The following is a 15000-nucleotide window of genomic DNA, read 5'->3' as shown; positions in this document are numbered from 1 at the left end:
CTCATATATAATACAAAAGAGCAATTGGTGCTACCCAAAGTATTTCATTTTAGGGTTATGGAAGCATTACCTAAAACCTTCAGACACACAGATCAATAGAGTGTACTTAAGCTAGTAACAAGCAGACTTTAATGATTCTGAATAGTAGTAAATGTCTATAAAAATGAAGTTTGTCCTTTATATGATCAAAGGAAAGTCCTGCAAAGAGAGTACAAGTACCAGAAAGACTTTAAAGCCTACTTGATTAAACTTTTTGTTTTAAGGAAATAGAATACATTAGTAATGTATTAGGGCATTTTAGTGGCAGCAGACTTTGGTTCAGCCAACAAGGAATCATAGAATATTTTTATTTGCTAAGGTAATGTGAAAGAAGTATTCTTATGTTTGTGACTTCCCTAACAATGTCTACTCAGACATTTTGAAAATATTCTATTGAAGAAAGTGTTAAACTTGGCATAAATCAAATTTAATTCTCAAAATTATTCATAGCCCAAGTGATTACACCACACATTGCTGAACTGAGAAACTTGCCCAGGATACTGAAGTGAGGCTTGAACAGAATCCTCAGTTAATATGTAACATTTTTTTTATTTGGACATACAATGCTTTCAGGAATGATGACATGGGCCCTACTCCACACCTGGTGATTTTTCTGGGAGGACCATGTTTGTCCATGGACTCAATGGCATATGTTTTTAGTCTCTGATTATATGAAAGATATAGATACTTATAACTATTATGAGTCTCAGATTCATGATCCACTAAAGGAAATCCTCCCTCTACCCAAGATCAAAGCTCAGAATATCTCTGATAAAACAAGCTTTAGCATGAGCTCAAGTCTACTTTCTTTTTTTAACACTTTGTTTATTTTTAGTTTTCAACATCCATTTCCAAAAGATTTTGAATTACAAATTTTCACCCTGTCTTTCCCTACCCCTTCCCCAAATAGTGTGATCCTACTGAATACCCCTTACCCAAAACTGTTCTCTCTTACATCCTCCTCCATCACCCCTCTGACTTTCTAGTAGGGCAAGATGGATTTTTATACCCAGAGCCTGTATATCTTATTTCCCAGGTGCATGTAAAAAACAAATATTATTTTTACATTTGTTTTTACAACTTTGATTTCCAGATTCTTTCGCTTCTTCCCTCATCACTGACCCCCCCCCCCCCACTGGAAAGATAAGTGGTTCAATATAGGTTGTACAAGTATAGTTACACAAAACATTTTCATAGTAGATATCTTGTGAAAAACTAACTATAATTCCCTCCATCCTATCCCACCCCCACACATTCTATTTTCTACATTGACCATGTCCCTTTTCAAAAGTGTGTGCTTCTAACTCCCTTCCATTCTGCCCTCCCTTTTATCATCTCCACTCTTATCCTCTTCACCCCTACTTTCTTGTAGGGTAAGACACCCATTTGAGCATGTATGTTTTCCCTCCTTAAGCCAAATTCAATGAGAGTAAGGTTGACCCATTCCTTTTTGCCTTCCTGTTCTTCCCCTTCATTGGAAGTTTCCTCTTGCTTCTTTTACATGAGATAATTTACCTTATTCTATCTCTCCCTATCTTCTCTCATTATATTCCTCTCTCACCCCCTAATTTTATTTTTAGATATCAATCCTTGCTATTCAACTAATCCTGAGCATAACATTTCAGACAAGGAGATGGACATTCAATGAAATAAGGGGCATACAGACCTTCCTGATGAAAAGGCCAGAGCTCAATGGAAAATTTGACCTTAAAATACAAGACTCAAGAGAGGCATTAGGGGAAGCTAGGTGGCACAGTGAATAGAGCACTGGTCCTAGAGTCAGGAGGACCTGAGTTCAAATCCACCCTCAGACACTTAACTAAAAAAACTAGCCATGTGACCTTGGGCAAGTCACTTAACCCCAATTACCCTCCAAAAGGCAATAAATGAATAAATAAACAAATAAATAAATAGGTAAATAAAATGAGGAGACTAATCATTTCCCCCCCCCTTTTTTTTAAAAAGAGGCATTAAAAGTTAAGCAATAAAAAAGAGGAAAAAATATTATTTAATAAGGTCTAATTGTCTATATGCCTATGTGGGAGGATGGTATTTGTTAATCTTGAGAATGGTATATTTATTCTGATTTTTAAAAGGCATATACATAGAGGGTGTGGGTATAAATTATCTGATGTGTTGATAAAAACCTAATTAAGGGATGCAAAAGAATTGTAATGGTAGAAGAGGAAAGATGGAGACAGGAAATCATAAATTATATCACATGAAGAGGCATAAAACCTTCCTATAATAGAGGGAAAGAAGAGAGGGAGAAGAGCATTGTTTGAGATTTAAGCTCATCCAATTTGGTTCAAGAAGGGAATAACATACTCTTTTAAGTATAGAAATCTAACATGTCCTAAAGGCAGTAGGACGGGAAAGTGGAAAGAAAAGGGGCTTAGTTAGAAAGGAGGGAGGAAGTAGTAAGGGAAAAGGGTAAGAAAAGGGAGCAGGGCTGATAGAGAGGGGATATTGAAGGAGGTGGTGGTCAAAAGGAAAACTTAAGGAGGGGAAAGGGGGAGGGAATAGGATGGAAAGACACAGATAGCAATCATAAATGTGAATATTAATGGTTTGAAGCTTCCCATAAAACAGGAGCAGATAGCAGAATGGATAAAAAATCATAATCATACAATATATTTTTTAGAAGAAACACTTTTGAAAGAGAGGGATACACACAGGGTAAAGGTAAAAGCCTGGAGTAGAACATATTATGCTTCAGCTAAAGGGGGAAAAAAAAGCAGGGGTAGCAATCTTAATCTCAGACAAAACAAAAACAAAAATATATCTCATTAAAAGAGATAAGGAAAGAAAGTATATTCTACTAAAAGGCACCACAGACAACGAAGTAATATCATTACTAAATATATATACACCAAGTGATAAAGAAGACAAATTCTTAGAGGAAAAATTAAGGGAGTTACAGGAATAAATAGACAGCAAAATTATGTTACTGTGGGAACTCAACATTCCCCCTCTCTGAATATGATAGATAGATCTAAATAAACAAGAAAGAAGTTAAGGAGGTGAACAGAATTATAGAAACAGAAATAGTAGGTATGATAGAACTCTGAAGAAAATTGAACGGGGGTAAAAAGGAATATACCTTCTTCTCAGTGGTACATGGCACATACACAAAAAAATAACCATGAACTAGGACATAAAAACCTCACAATCCAGTGCAGAAAGGCATAAACATTAAATGAATCCTTTTCAGGTCATGATGCAATAAAAATTATATGTAATAAAGGGCCATGGAAAGAAAGATGAAAAATTCATTGAAAACTAATCTAATCCTAAAGAATGAGTGGGTCCAACATCAAATCATAGAAACAATTAATAAGTTCATTCAAGAGAATGAGAATAATGAGACATTATACCAAAACTCATGGGATACAGAGAAAGTGGTTCTTAGGGGAAGTCTTATATGTCTGAATGCTTACATGAATAAAATAAAGAAAAAGGAGATCAATGAATTGGGTATGCAAATGAACAAAATCTAGAAAAGGTACAAATTGAAAATATCCAATTAAATACCAAGTTAGAAATACTGAAAACCATAGGAGAGATAAATAAAATTGAAATTAGGGACAGCTGGTGGTGCAGTGAATAGAGCACCAGCCCTGGAGTCAAGAGAACCTGAGTTCAAATTTAGCCTCAGATACTTAACACTTACTAGTTGTGTGACTTTGGGTAAATCGCTTAATCCCAATTACCCCACCTTCCCCTCCAAAAAAAAAAGACACCCACCCCCAAAATAAAACAGAAATAAAGAAAAATATTGAACTAGTAAATAAACTAACAACTGGTTTTATGAAAAACAATGTCCCCCCCACCTCCACCCCCCAAAAAAGACTCCAGCTTCTGGGATAAGAACTCACTATTTGACAAAACGTGCTGTGAAAACTAGAAAAAAGTATGGCAGAAACTGGGCATAAACAAATATCTTACACGATATACCAAAATAAATTCTAAATGGATACGCGATCTAGGTATAAAGGCTGATAGTATAAGCAATCTGGGAGAGCAAAGAATAGTTTACCTGTCAGATTTATGAAGGAAGGAAGAATTTGTTACCAAATAACAAAATGGACAATTTTGATTCCATTAAACTGAAATGCTTTTGTACAAACAAAGCAATGCAACCAAGATTAGGAGGGAAGTAGAAAACTGGGAAAGAATTTTTACAACCAGTGACTCTGATAAAGGATTCATTTCTAAAAGATACAGAGTCAAATTTATAAGAATGCAAGTATTCTTCTATGGATAAGTAGTCAAAGGATATGAACAAGCAGTTTTCAGAGGAAGAAATTAAAGATATTTTTAATCTTATGAAAAATACTCTGAATGAGATCAAAACATTTCACCTATCAGAATGGCTAACATCACAAAACAGGAAAATTATAAATGCTGGTGAAGATGTGGGAAAATTGGAATACTAATGCATTGTTGTTCAAATTGTAAACTAATCCAACCATTCTGAATAACTATTTCAAATTATGCCCAAAGGGCTATAAAAATGTGCATACCCTTTGACCCAGCAATGCCACTTCTAGGGCTTTATCCCAAAGAGATCACAAAATGGGAAAAAGACCTGTATGTACAGTAATATTTAAACATCTCTTTTTGTTGTGGCAAAGAATTGGAAATCAATGTAATGCCCATTATTTTTCAAATGACTAAACAGGTTGTGGTATTTGAATGGAATGGAGTACTATTGTGCTATAAGAAAGGAGGAGCAGAAGGACTTCATAATAACCCAAAAAGACTTATATGAACTGATGCTGAGTGAGGGGAGCAGAATCAGAAAACGTTGTACACAGTTACAGACACATTGAATCTGTGAGGAGTAACTGATAGACATGGCTCTTTCTGCAATGCAAGGTTCTAAGACACTTCCTAAAGACTCATGTTGGAAAAGGCTGTCCACATCCAGCACATCCAGCAAAAGAATTTTGGGGTCTGAATGCAGATTAAAGTAAACTAATCATTCTCTGTCTCTCTCTCTCTGTCTCTCTGTCTCTCTCTGTCTCTCTCTGTCTCTCTGTCTCTCTGTCTCTCTGTCTCTCTCTCTCTCTCTCTCTCTCTCTCTCTCTCTCTCTCTCTGTCTCAGTCTCTCTCTCTCTCTGTCTCTCTCTCTGTCTCTGTCTCTGTCTCTGTCTCTCTCTCTGTCTCTCTCTCTGTCTCTGTCTCTCTCTCTGTCTCTCTCTCTCTGTCTCTCTCTCTCTCTCTCTCTGTGTCTCTCTCTGTCTCTGTCTGTCTGTCTGTCTGTCTGTCTCTCTCTCTTGTTTCTTCTTTCTCATGGTTCATTCCATTGGTAAAAATTCTTCTTTACAATTTGACTATTGTGAAAATATGTTTAGGGGGACGGAGTCAAGATGGCAGAGAAGAAACAGATTTCCTTGTGGCTCCTGCTTCCACCCACTCCAATTCATCTAAAAATGACTCTAAAAAAACTTTGGGGATACAAAACCCACAAAATGACAGAGAGTAGCTAACTTCCCACTGAAGGCAGCCTGGCAGGCTGGCAGGAAGGCATTAGTGCAGTGCTCCAGGAGCCAAACCCAGCCCCGCATGAACCTGAGGTTTTAGCCTCTGTGTGGCCACAATGAGCCCCAGGCTGGAGGATCTTAAGATCACCAGCAGCTGTGGCAATTTCCTGAACTCTCTTGCTAAGGACAAAGTGAGTGGTTAGTGCAGTGTGGACTTTGGAAATTAGGAGTCTGTGAGGGAATCTGGGAGTTTGGTCCAACCTTTGCCCCCTGGAGGGAGAAACAGCTGAGGCATGGTGGCCATGCAGGCACTACCACCACATGGCTGATTCAGAGCTCCTGGCATGCAGAATGTAAGGGTACCAAGCAACCAGTATGAGGGGTAATAACTCTTGCTTTAACCTTCTTGGAACTGGATTGCTGTCTCGGGTGGGGGTCCTGGGGTGCATGACCAGTTTGCAAGAGGGCAGCCAACTAATAGCTCCACCAGCTGAGAAAACCCCAGTGAATGGAACAAAGCTCCCCTTCCTGGTAGCAGGGTTCTACTGTGGCATAAAGCTCAAAAGTCAAGTAATTAACTGGCAACATGAGCAAGCAAGGAAGCAAAGCAAGCACAGCAATCCAACTTTAGATTCCAATTTTGGGCACAAAAAGGTTCAAAGCATGGAACAGGAGGAAGACAATGCAGTCAGAACTTGTGCACTAAGAGCTTCCAAGAAAATATATATATGAACTAGTTATGAGCCATAGAGGAGATTAAGAAGGATTTTTGAAAACAAAATAAGAGAATTGGAGGAAAAATTGGGAAGAGAATTGAGAATGATGCAAGAAAATTATGAAATAAGTTTCAACAACCTGACTAAAGAAAATAAGACCTTAAAAAATAGACTAACTCAAATGGCAAAAGAGGCTCAAAAAGCCAATGAGGAGAAGAGTGCCTGAAAAAGCCTAATTTGCCAGATGGAAAAAGAATCTCAAAAGCTCACTGAAGAGAATCATTCCTTCAAAATTAGATTGGAGCAAATGGAAGCTAGTGACTTTGTGATAAGTCAAGATACTATTAGACAAATCTAAACAAATAAAAAAAAAATAGAAGGCAATGTGAAATGTCTCGCTGGAAACACCACTGACCTGGAAAATAGATCTAGGAGAGATAATTTAAAAATTATTGGAGTACCTGAAAGCCATGATAAAACAAAGAACCTAGAAATCATCCTTCAAGAAATTCTCAAGGAAAACTGCCCTGATGTTTTAGAAGCAGAGGAAAAAAATAGAGGTTGAAAGAATCCACTGATAACCTCCTGAAAAAGTTCCCAGAAAGAAAACTCCTAGGAATATTATAGCTAGGTTCTGGAGTTCCCAGATAAAGGAGAAAATGTTACAAGCAGCCAGGAAGAAACAATTTGAATATTGTGGAAACACAATCAGGATAACACAGGATGTGGCAGCTCTACACTGAGGGATCAAAGGGCTGGGAATATGATATTCCAGAGGTCAAAGGAGCTGGGATTAAAACCAAGAATCACCTACCCAGCAAAACTGAGTATCATGTTTCAGGGTTAAATATGGTCATTCAATGGAATAAAGGCCTGTCAAGCATTCATGATGAAAAAACCAGAGTTGAACAGAAAATTTGACAACCAGATACAACAAGCAAGAGAAGCATGAGAAAGTAAACAGGGAATAGAAATCATAAGGAACTTATCAGATTTGAATTATTTACATTTCTACATGGAAAAATGATAATTGTAACTTATAAAACTTTTCTCAGTATGGGAATAGTTATGCATATATGCATATATGTATGTTTGTATATATCCATATACATTTCTATATAGGAATGTGCATGGGTTTATGAATACATCTTTGAGTGTGTGTATATATGTGTACAGGTATGCATAGACAGAGGGCATAGGAACAATTGAATAGGAAGGGATGATACTTAAAAAGTGAAATTAAGAAGTGGGAGAGTAATATAATGATAGAAGATGGGGAGAGACAGAATGGGGAAAATTATCTCATATAGAAGAGGCAAGGGAAAACTGTTACAATGGAGGGGAATAACAGGAAGGCAAAAGGGAAGGAGTCAACCTTATTCTCATTGAATTTGGCTTGGGAAGGGAATGAAATACACACCAAATAGGGTATCTCACCCTATAGGACAGTAGAGGGGAAGGGGAAGAGAGGGGGGATGATACAAGGGAGGGCAGGCTTGGGGGAGGGAAGTTGAAGCACCCACTTTTGAAAAGGGACAGGTTCAAAGTTGAGAATAGAACAAGTGGGGGAGTGGGATAGGATCGAGGGAAATATAGTCAGTCTTTCACCACAAAACCACTATGGAAATGTTTTGCATAGCTACACATGTACAACCTATATTGAATTACTTATCTTCCCAGTAAGGGTGGGTGATGAGGGAGAAAGGGAAAGAATCTGGACTTCAAAGTTTTAAAATCAAATGTTTAAAAATATATAAAAAAAGATAATATGTTTAATGTGAAGGTATATGTAGAACCTATATTGCATTACATGCCATATTGGGTATGGAAGGAGAGTTAGGGGGAGAAAATTTGGGCCTTAAAAATTTGTGGAACTGAATGTTTAAACCAACAGTAAATAAATTTAAAAGGATAAAAAAAGATTGCCTTGGTGCGAGTGAACCTGAAGTTATATATTCCATGAAATGTTTGAACATCCATTTTAATTTGATCCTTTTCTTGGTTCTAAAACTATATACCGTTGCATACCATCTGATTGTCTTTGAGCTGGCTTCAAGTTGTTACGTCTACATGATGAGATACAATATTGATAGAACAGATTTTAGATAGAACAGATTCAGAGAAGTGACAAGCATTGCCAGTAGATGGCGCCTTTAGAAACATTATGATGGGATAAAGATATCCTGAATGTATGTTTTAGGTCATGAAATTAATACTACCCCCTAGAGGCATGAAGAGCTAATGGTATAGAACAGTGCCCACTCCTTGATAACCTCAGAGCATTTGGTACTTCCTTGGAGGTAGCTCTAGGGTGCAATATAGCCAGTAACCACCAAATATCCCAGGACCTGATACATACATTATTTAAAATAAGATTATGGCAAAGAATTCCATCTAGTAGTCTTATATCTTAGAGAGACTGTAAATAATAATCAAGCAAGAACTTGACTAAAACACTTATTAGAATGTTCTTTTTTTCCCCACTCCATAAACTTATTAGGTAAGAATTTTCACTCCACACATTACAACTATCCCCAAAATGCTCACGATCATTACCATCCCTTTTTCTAATGCTAGATACTAACAACTGACCAAGGACATCTACATTTACTGATGTTATGTCATTGTTGCTGTTGTTGCGTTTGCTATGTGGTTCTTTTAACTCTTAAATGTTAAAATACACACATGCATTTGAAGAAGGAAATTCGCTAAGATGGAAAATATCCAAAGGAAGATAACATGGATGAGAAAGGGCCACAATCATGACATAAGTTTTGTTTGAAGGAATTGAAAATGTTTAGCTTGATGTAATGGTAATGGGAATTTGAAGATCTTCCCTGCACCTTAATAGGCCTAAGGAAATTCAAAATCTTCCCTGCTCTGAAGATCTTCCCAGCCCTCTAATAGGCTGAATGTAATCACATGCACCCTGTGGTAGCAGTAGTTTGCCAAATGTGTGGAGCAGAGCCCAGAGGAATCTGAGAGTCAGAGCAGTTAGAAAAGAGGAAGGAGAGAGGATGCTGGTAAAGAGACAGATAGGCTTGTGAGTATTTGTTTGTGGGAAGACTATGGGAGGGTGTTGCTCTCTGCTGTGTTATGGTGTATTAACTTCTTTGTTAATGATGCATTTGGTTTTCTGGTGTTGGCATTTGACTTTTTGGTGTCTGAATAACTGTTTTGCTTCTGTCTTCTATATGGAGTCTGTTATGTTTTGTGATTCAGAACTATGATGGCATATTCATAGTTACCACTGGTGCTGTAAATATTGCATTGCTGTTACACCTGAATAACAAAAGCTCAGGGTAGGAACTTGTGGGTAGGGAGCATGATAACTGTCTTCATTATTTACAGGATGTTAGAAAAATTTGGTTTATTTTAATGGGCTCTTTAATAAAGAACTAGGAGTAATGATTGGAAGTTAAAAAGAGGAAAAATTAGTTGGGTATAAGAAAAACAAACAAGCAAAAAACTTGTGTGGAGCTGTCAAAAAGTGGGATGGGTCTATCAGAAGGTAATGGTTTCCCTACATTAGAGTTTTTTAAATGCTGGGTGTTGTAGAAGGGCCTCTTTTTTTCAGTCATGGATTGAGCAGACAGCACCTTAGGTTTCTTCCCAGTTAGAAATTCCTTTATTCTGTTCAATTGTTTTGTCTGTGGTTTTTCTTCTTTTTTCTCAATGGTTTTATGTGATTCAACAGCCTTATCTTTACCATCATCACGGTTCTATTGGTTTGGGAAGTCCCCTTTTTATCAACAAGGCAGCAAGAAAATGGGCACTAAAATACCAAGGGCATTAGATTGTAATCCTCCATATAATCTAGTCTCCCATTATAATAGAGACATGAATTTTCTGATTGGGCAAAAGAAAGAGTGTTTAAGGTCAGTGTATGAATACTAGCCAAAGAATTGTAAGTTCCCTTCTGGGAAGCCACTTACATGGAGCTGTAGAGCGAAAACAAACAAAGTCCTTCTCCACATGGACTATTCTAGTAGCATCCGTTGAAAAAATATTTTTTTCATCTTTGCAGGATTGGACACAACTGCCTGATGAAGCTGCCACTGCACCTTGTTGTGAAACCATTCCTGGGTCATCTGGGCAAAAATGATGTTAATTGTCTTGGTCATAGTACCATTACAATAATTACTAAAGTAGTGCATTATCCTTGGAAGCATACTTTACAGATAATATGCATACACATGCTTGCACATTCACAGGCACAAATGTCATCTCTTTTTACCATTGTGAAGGAACATATTGATTTGGAATGAAGAAAAATACGAACTCAAGGATGAATCTCTGTTGGACATATCACAAATTACCAGTAAGTTAGAAAAGTTCTCAATATGTGAGGGAACTTTGTAACTCAGTGATTCTTCTAAGGCATGATAAATATATTTATGGCTAGATAGTTGCTTATTTCTCACTGGGATAGAATAGACAAACCTTCAAAGTTGCACATAAATTGCTGGCCGTATTTAAGCATAATAAATAACCCCAAAACTCACCTACTTGGCATCCATGAATAATGATAACTTTTGGTTTATGTCTCAGTCTGTAACAGTTACTACTGTTGAAAATTTCAAAGATGGTATCGTTGGCCAGGACATCTGGGTCTTCCTGTTTATGCTTTATCCCAAAGATTCCATCATTGGTGCCATGAGACATGAACACGAGGAAGGTGCTGTCTGAGGACTGGTGCTCTGGGCGGCGAGCAAACTCCTTCAACACTGATTTCATTTCCTGAGAGATACTCAAAAATTATTGACTGAAGGGCTAGTGTAAGTAAATCACATGATATGAATGAGTATTATTGACAAAAGAATTTGCATGGAAGAAATAACAACAAAAACAATACATAGCATTGACATAGCGCCTATGTGCCAAACAATACTTTAAACACTTTACAAATATAATCTCCTTTGCTGATCACAATAATCCTGGAAAGTAGGTAGAATTATTGTTCCCCTCCCCATTTTACAATGGAGAAAACTGAGGAAAGTAGTAGTTAAGTAACTTGCCCAATGTAGCACTGCTATAAGTGTCTAAGGCTGGATTTAAACTCAGGTTCTGTCTATAGGTACTAAACTCTAACTCCTGTACTACCTAACTTTCATATAAGTTGGAAAAAATACAAGGAGATGAGATGGCTTTCCCCAGGTGCACATACTGGTGACTTATTTACTTTTGGGAAAAGGAAAGGTATGGTCAATGATGCTGTGGCCTTGAGGACCTTACCAATGATGTGCAGTTTTCTTTGATATCCGGATTATATCCCAGGTCCTTAAGTAGCTCCATCATTCTCTGGATGTCAAATCGAGCCACATTTCGTTCATTTAGGTGGTCAAATTCAGTGTTAGAGATGATGAGGGCCAGGCGTGTACGGTTTCCCTTTTCCATGACTTCATATATCTGTAAAAAATTATATCTATTTATTTATTTGTTTTTTTATAGAATGACCTGACCACATCTTTTTTGCATTTTCACCTCCACAAACTACACTGTTTTGCTTCCCTAAATGATCCTAAGAAATGACAATAAGATGTCTGCCTGATTTATTACATAGGAAAACTGCAAGAAGGGGGTGAATTTCAATGGCCATTGCTCTACTTTCGTTGTTCAGTCATGTGCAACTCTTTATTACTTCATTTGGGGTTTTCTTGACAGTGATACTAGAGTGGTTTTCTATTTCCTTTTCCAAATTATTTTATGGATGTGGAGACTGATGTCAACAAGTTTTAATGACATGCTCAGCTAGTAAGTATTTGAGACCAAATTTGAACTCAGAAAGATGAATCTTTGTTCCTTTCTTACTCCAGGGTCAGCCCTCTATCCAGTGCACAACCTATCTACCCATTACTCTACTACGTATAATCTAATACTACCAATGTGATTTAATATTCCTAATATATCAGACTACTGATTTCCCCTGTTTAGAAGGCTTCACTTCACCCTTTCCATTCCCCTCATTTTCCCTAAATGTCAAATTTCTATCAATCCACTCCTTCCTCAAAAGATGTTAAAGCTAAAAAGAGAACTTGATTTTTACATAGTTCAACCCCCTTATATTTCATTTAATTTTAAATGTTTTATCTTTAAATCATCATTGCTTCTACATACACCTCTGCTTTCCCTCAACCCCACTGAGCCTTGCCTTATAAGAGAGACCAAAAAAAAAAGAAAAGAAAAACCAATCCATCCAGAAACTACATGTAATAATAGTCATATCATTAGCTTACTCAACTCTACAATGAAAGGGATGTGATACATTTCTTTACATCTTATTCAGTGCCAAGATTATTGATTATAATTACAAATATTTGGCTTTATGTAATTATTTCACTGACATGAATAGCTAGCATTACATTACATTTTAATGTTTAACCCTTAACAAATGTCATCTTTTATCTCACAACATCCATGTATAGTAGGGGCTGTCATCTCCTATTTCATAGTTGAGTAAATTTTATCATAGTTATAGTTTTATATTTTTTCCCGTTCCACTCACAATAGTATCTATCAGTTCATACAAGTCTTCCCATAGGGTTTGTGCTGAAAAATGTTAGAAAAACACTCAGATCTCTTAGGAGTATACGTACCCTGAGGAAGAAATGTATTTCATTGAGTTCTAGAGAATCAACAAGTTATTGCTTATCTTACCTAGTAAGAAGAAGTCTAGATTCTGAATACACATTATGGTCACTCTTTGAGTCCACTCATGCACCTATGCCTTAATCAGTTTAAGTGTATCATCTATCCCATCTATCATTTTTTCTTTAATACTATGATATATTTCATGCATAACTTTGTATGATTATGATTGTGTCATTTTGGGCCTACAATATTTTCTTCATCTACTGACTTAGAAACCATATTAAAAAAAAGACTGGTTTGTTCTTGTATAAGCTTTTTTTTATGACTATGCTGGCTTTTAGTGATTTCTATTTTCTTTTCCCCTGTGGTCACCATCTACTGAAAAATAGATTCTAGAATTATGTTAAGAACTAAAATCTAGCTGCAATTGACCTATGGTTTGTACTCTACCTTTATGCTTTTTTTAGAAATGATAGATGATATGCACTTCTCTATTCCTACCGTATTTCTCTTCTCCACTGTCATTCAAAGATCACCAGTAATGACCCAGTCATCATATTTCCTTACTCCATGACATAAATCATCTATGCAAGGCAACATGAATTTATAAAAGACAATAAATGTTTGTATATTATTCCCACATTTATATTTTCTATTAACTTCCTGCTAGACTTTTTAATGTTTCTTTTAGCCCAAAGATAATTTTCCTTTGCAAAAACAAATAAACAAAAAACCTGCTTATGTAAAAATTGAGCAGGGATGTCTTCTTTCCACCATATAGGTTCATCATGCCATCTACTTCTATTAGTGATCTTATTTTTAATACTCCTTCTCTTGGCCTCTCTTTTTGTTGTTATTATTCTCATATGAGCCTATTATTTAATAAGTGGTTCATGAAATCCATTCATATTGTGTCCCTTTAGAATAGTGCCAGTTTATTGGCAGCTAGTATGGCCTCACTTTCATTTTTTTTTCAATTTGCTACTTCCAAGAACCTTCTCACAGTCCTTATCTCCTCCATTCATGGTTCAGTTCAAGTTTCCCTCTTACATTTTCTCCCAGTTATTCATACTCAACATTATGTACTCTGTGTTGAAAACAACTTCTTTGAGGGTAAGAATTTTATCTTTGTATCCCTAGAACTTTACACAGTGTGGAACTGAGTTGAATCTTTGCCTTCTATAAACACAATCGTTTTCCTATTGTATGTTCTATGTAGCAATCACCATAGCCTGCCTTGTAGGACAACTAGATGAATCTTTTTTCTGATTTTCTCCAAATAGATAAACTTTTTAAAACAAACAATATAATTAATTTTCTGTTCGTACTTAGAAGATGGTCACACAGTAGACACATTATATCTTTTAAACGGCAGGAGAGAAGCAGGGCCCTAGACTGAGAACAAGGGTCAGACTTAGAATTTTTACTTGAGAAACAGAAAGGGAACACACAGATGTATATCAGAGGTAGGAACTGAAATAAATTGGAAATCCTGGGCATGGACACCAATAGATTAGGAAACTCTCCATAGTATTTGTATTCCCTGCAGACATTTCTAGACAATAGAAAGCAACCACTACAATTTCTTCAACCCTTATTCTTGGGGAGGATTATTTATTCTCCTTTTACACTCATTCATCCAAAATAGTACCTCTTCTTCTTTTGCTTCCTTCAGTTGATGGTAGAAATCTGTAGAGACGAACTTGAACTTGTGTAGGGGTTCAGCTGCCTGGATAGCCTGAGTTTCTACAAGGGCAAGAAAACAAATCCTATTAATCCAGGTTATCATTTGACCTTGTACTTTTTATTAGAACGTACTGTCCTTCTGAGAAAATGCCTCTGAAAATGACAAACATGTCCACACGAATAAAAGAAAACAGAGCAGGAGAGGAAACTATTTTGAAAAAAAATTCTTTTGAATAAGATTGGATGTTACACTTTGAATACTTAAAACTCATGATCTCTTTTTACCAGTCTCTTCCCATTCTTTACTTGGTGAAACTACCCTCTCCTGATTCTGTTCTAATATGTCCGGTTATTCATTTTCAGACTCCTTTATTGGCCCATCATCCATATCATTCCCTCTAAGTGTCAGTGTACAAACTCTGTCCTAGGCATTCTCTCTCTCTCTCTCTCTCTCTCTCTCTCTCTCTCTCTCTCTCTCT

At 36.6% G+C, this 15000-nt stretch overlaps 1 protein-coding gene across 3 annotated transcripts in view; it reads right to left on the bottom strand.

Moving 5' to 3' along the window:
• LOC138155587 (caspase-12-like) overlaps positions 1-15000 on the bottom strand; it is a 26272-nt gene that overhangs the window by 5243 nt on the left and 6029 nt on the right. For 2 of the 3 annotated variants that reach the window (XM_069080878.1, XM_069080877.1), the window contains exons 4-7: positions 14487-14581; positions 11480-11653; positions 10750-10984; positions 10180-10335 (exon numbers count right to left, since the gene is read on the bottom strand). In XM_069080878.1, coding sequence (XP_068936979.1) covers positions 10180-10335; positions 10750-10984; positions 11480-11653; positions 14487-14581 — 660 coding nt within the window. The remainder of the gene's footprint in view (positions 1-10179; positions 10336-10749; positions 10985-11479; positions 11654-14486; positions 14582-15000) is intronic. The other variant, XM_069080880.1, reaches the window with a different exon arrangement.

Source organism: Petaurus breviceps, unplaced genomic scaffold, assembly GCF_028583685.1.
Source record: "Petaurus breviceps papuanus isolate PSGF00001 unplaced genomic scaffold, PetGlider_PUasm1.0 91133, whole genome shotgun sequence".
Taxonomy (NCBI): domain Eukaryota; kingdom Metazoa; phylum Chordata; class Mammalia; order Diprotodontia; family Petauridae; genus Petaurus; species Petaurus breviceps.
This window is presented reverse-complemented; position numbering and strand designations above follow the sequence as displayed.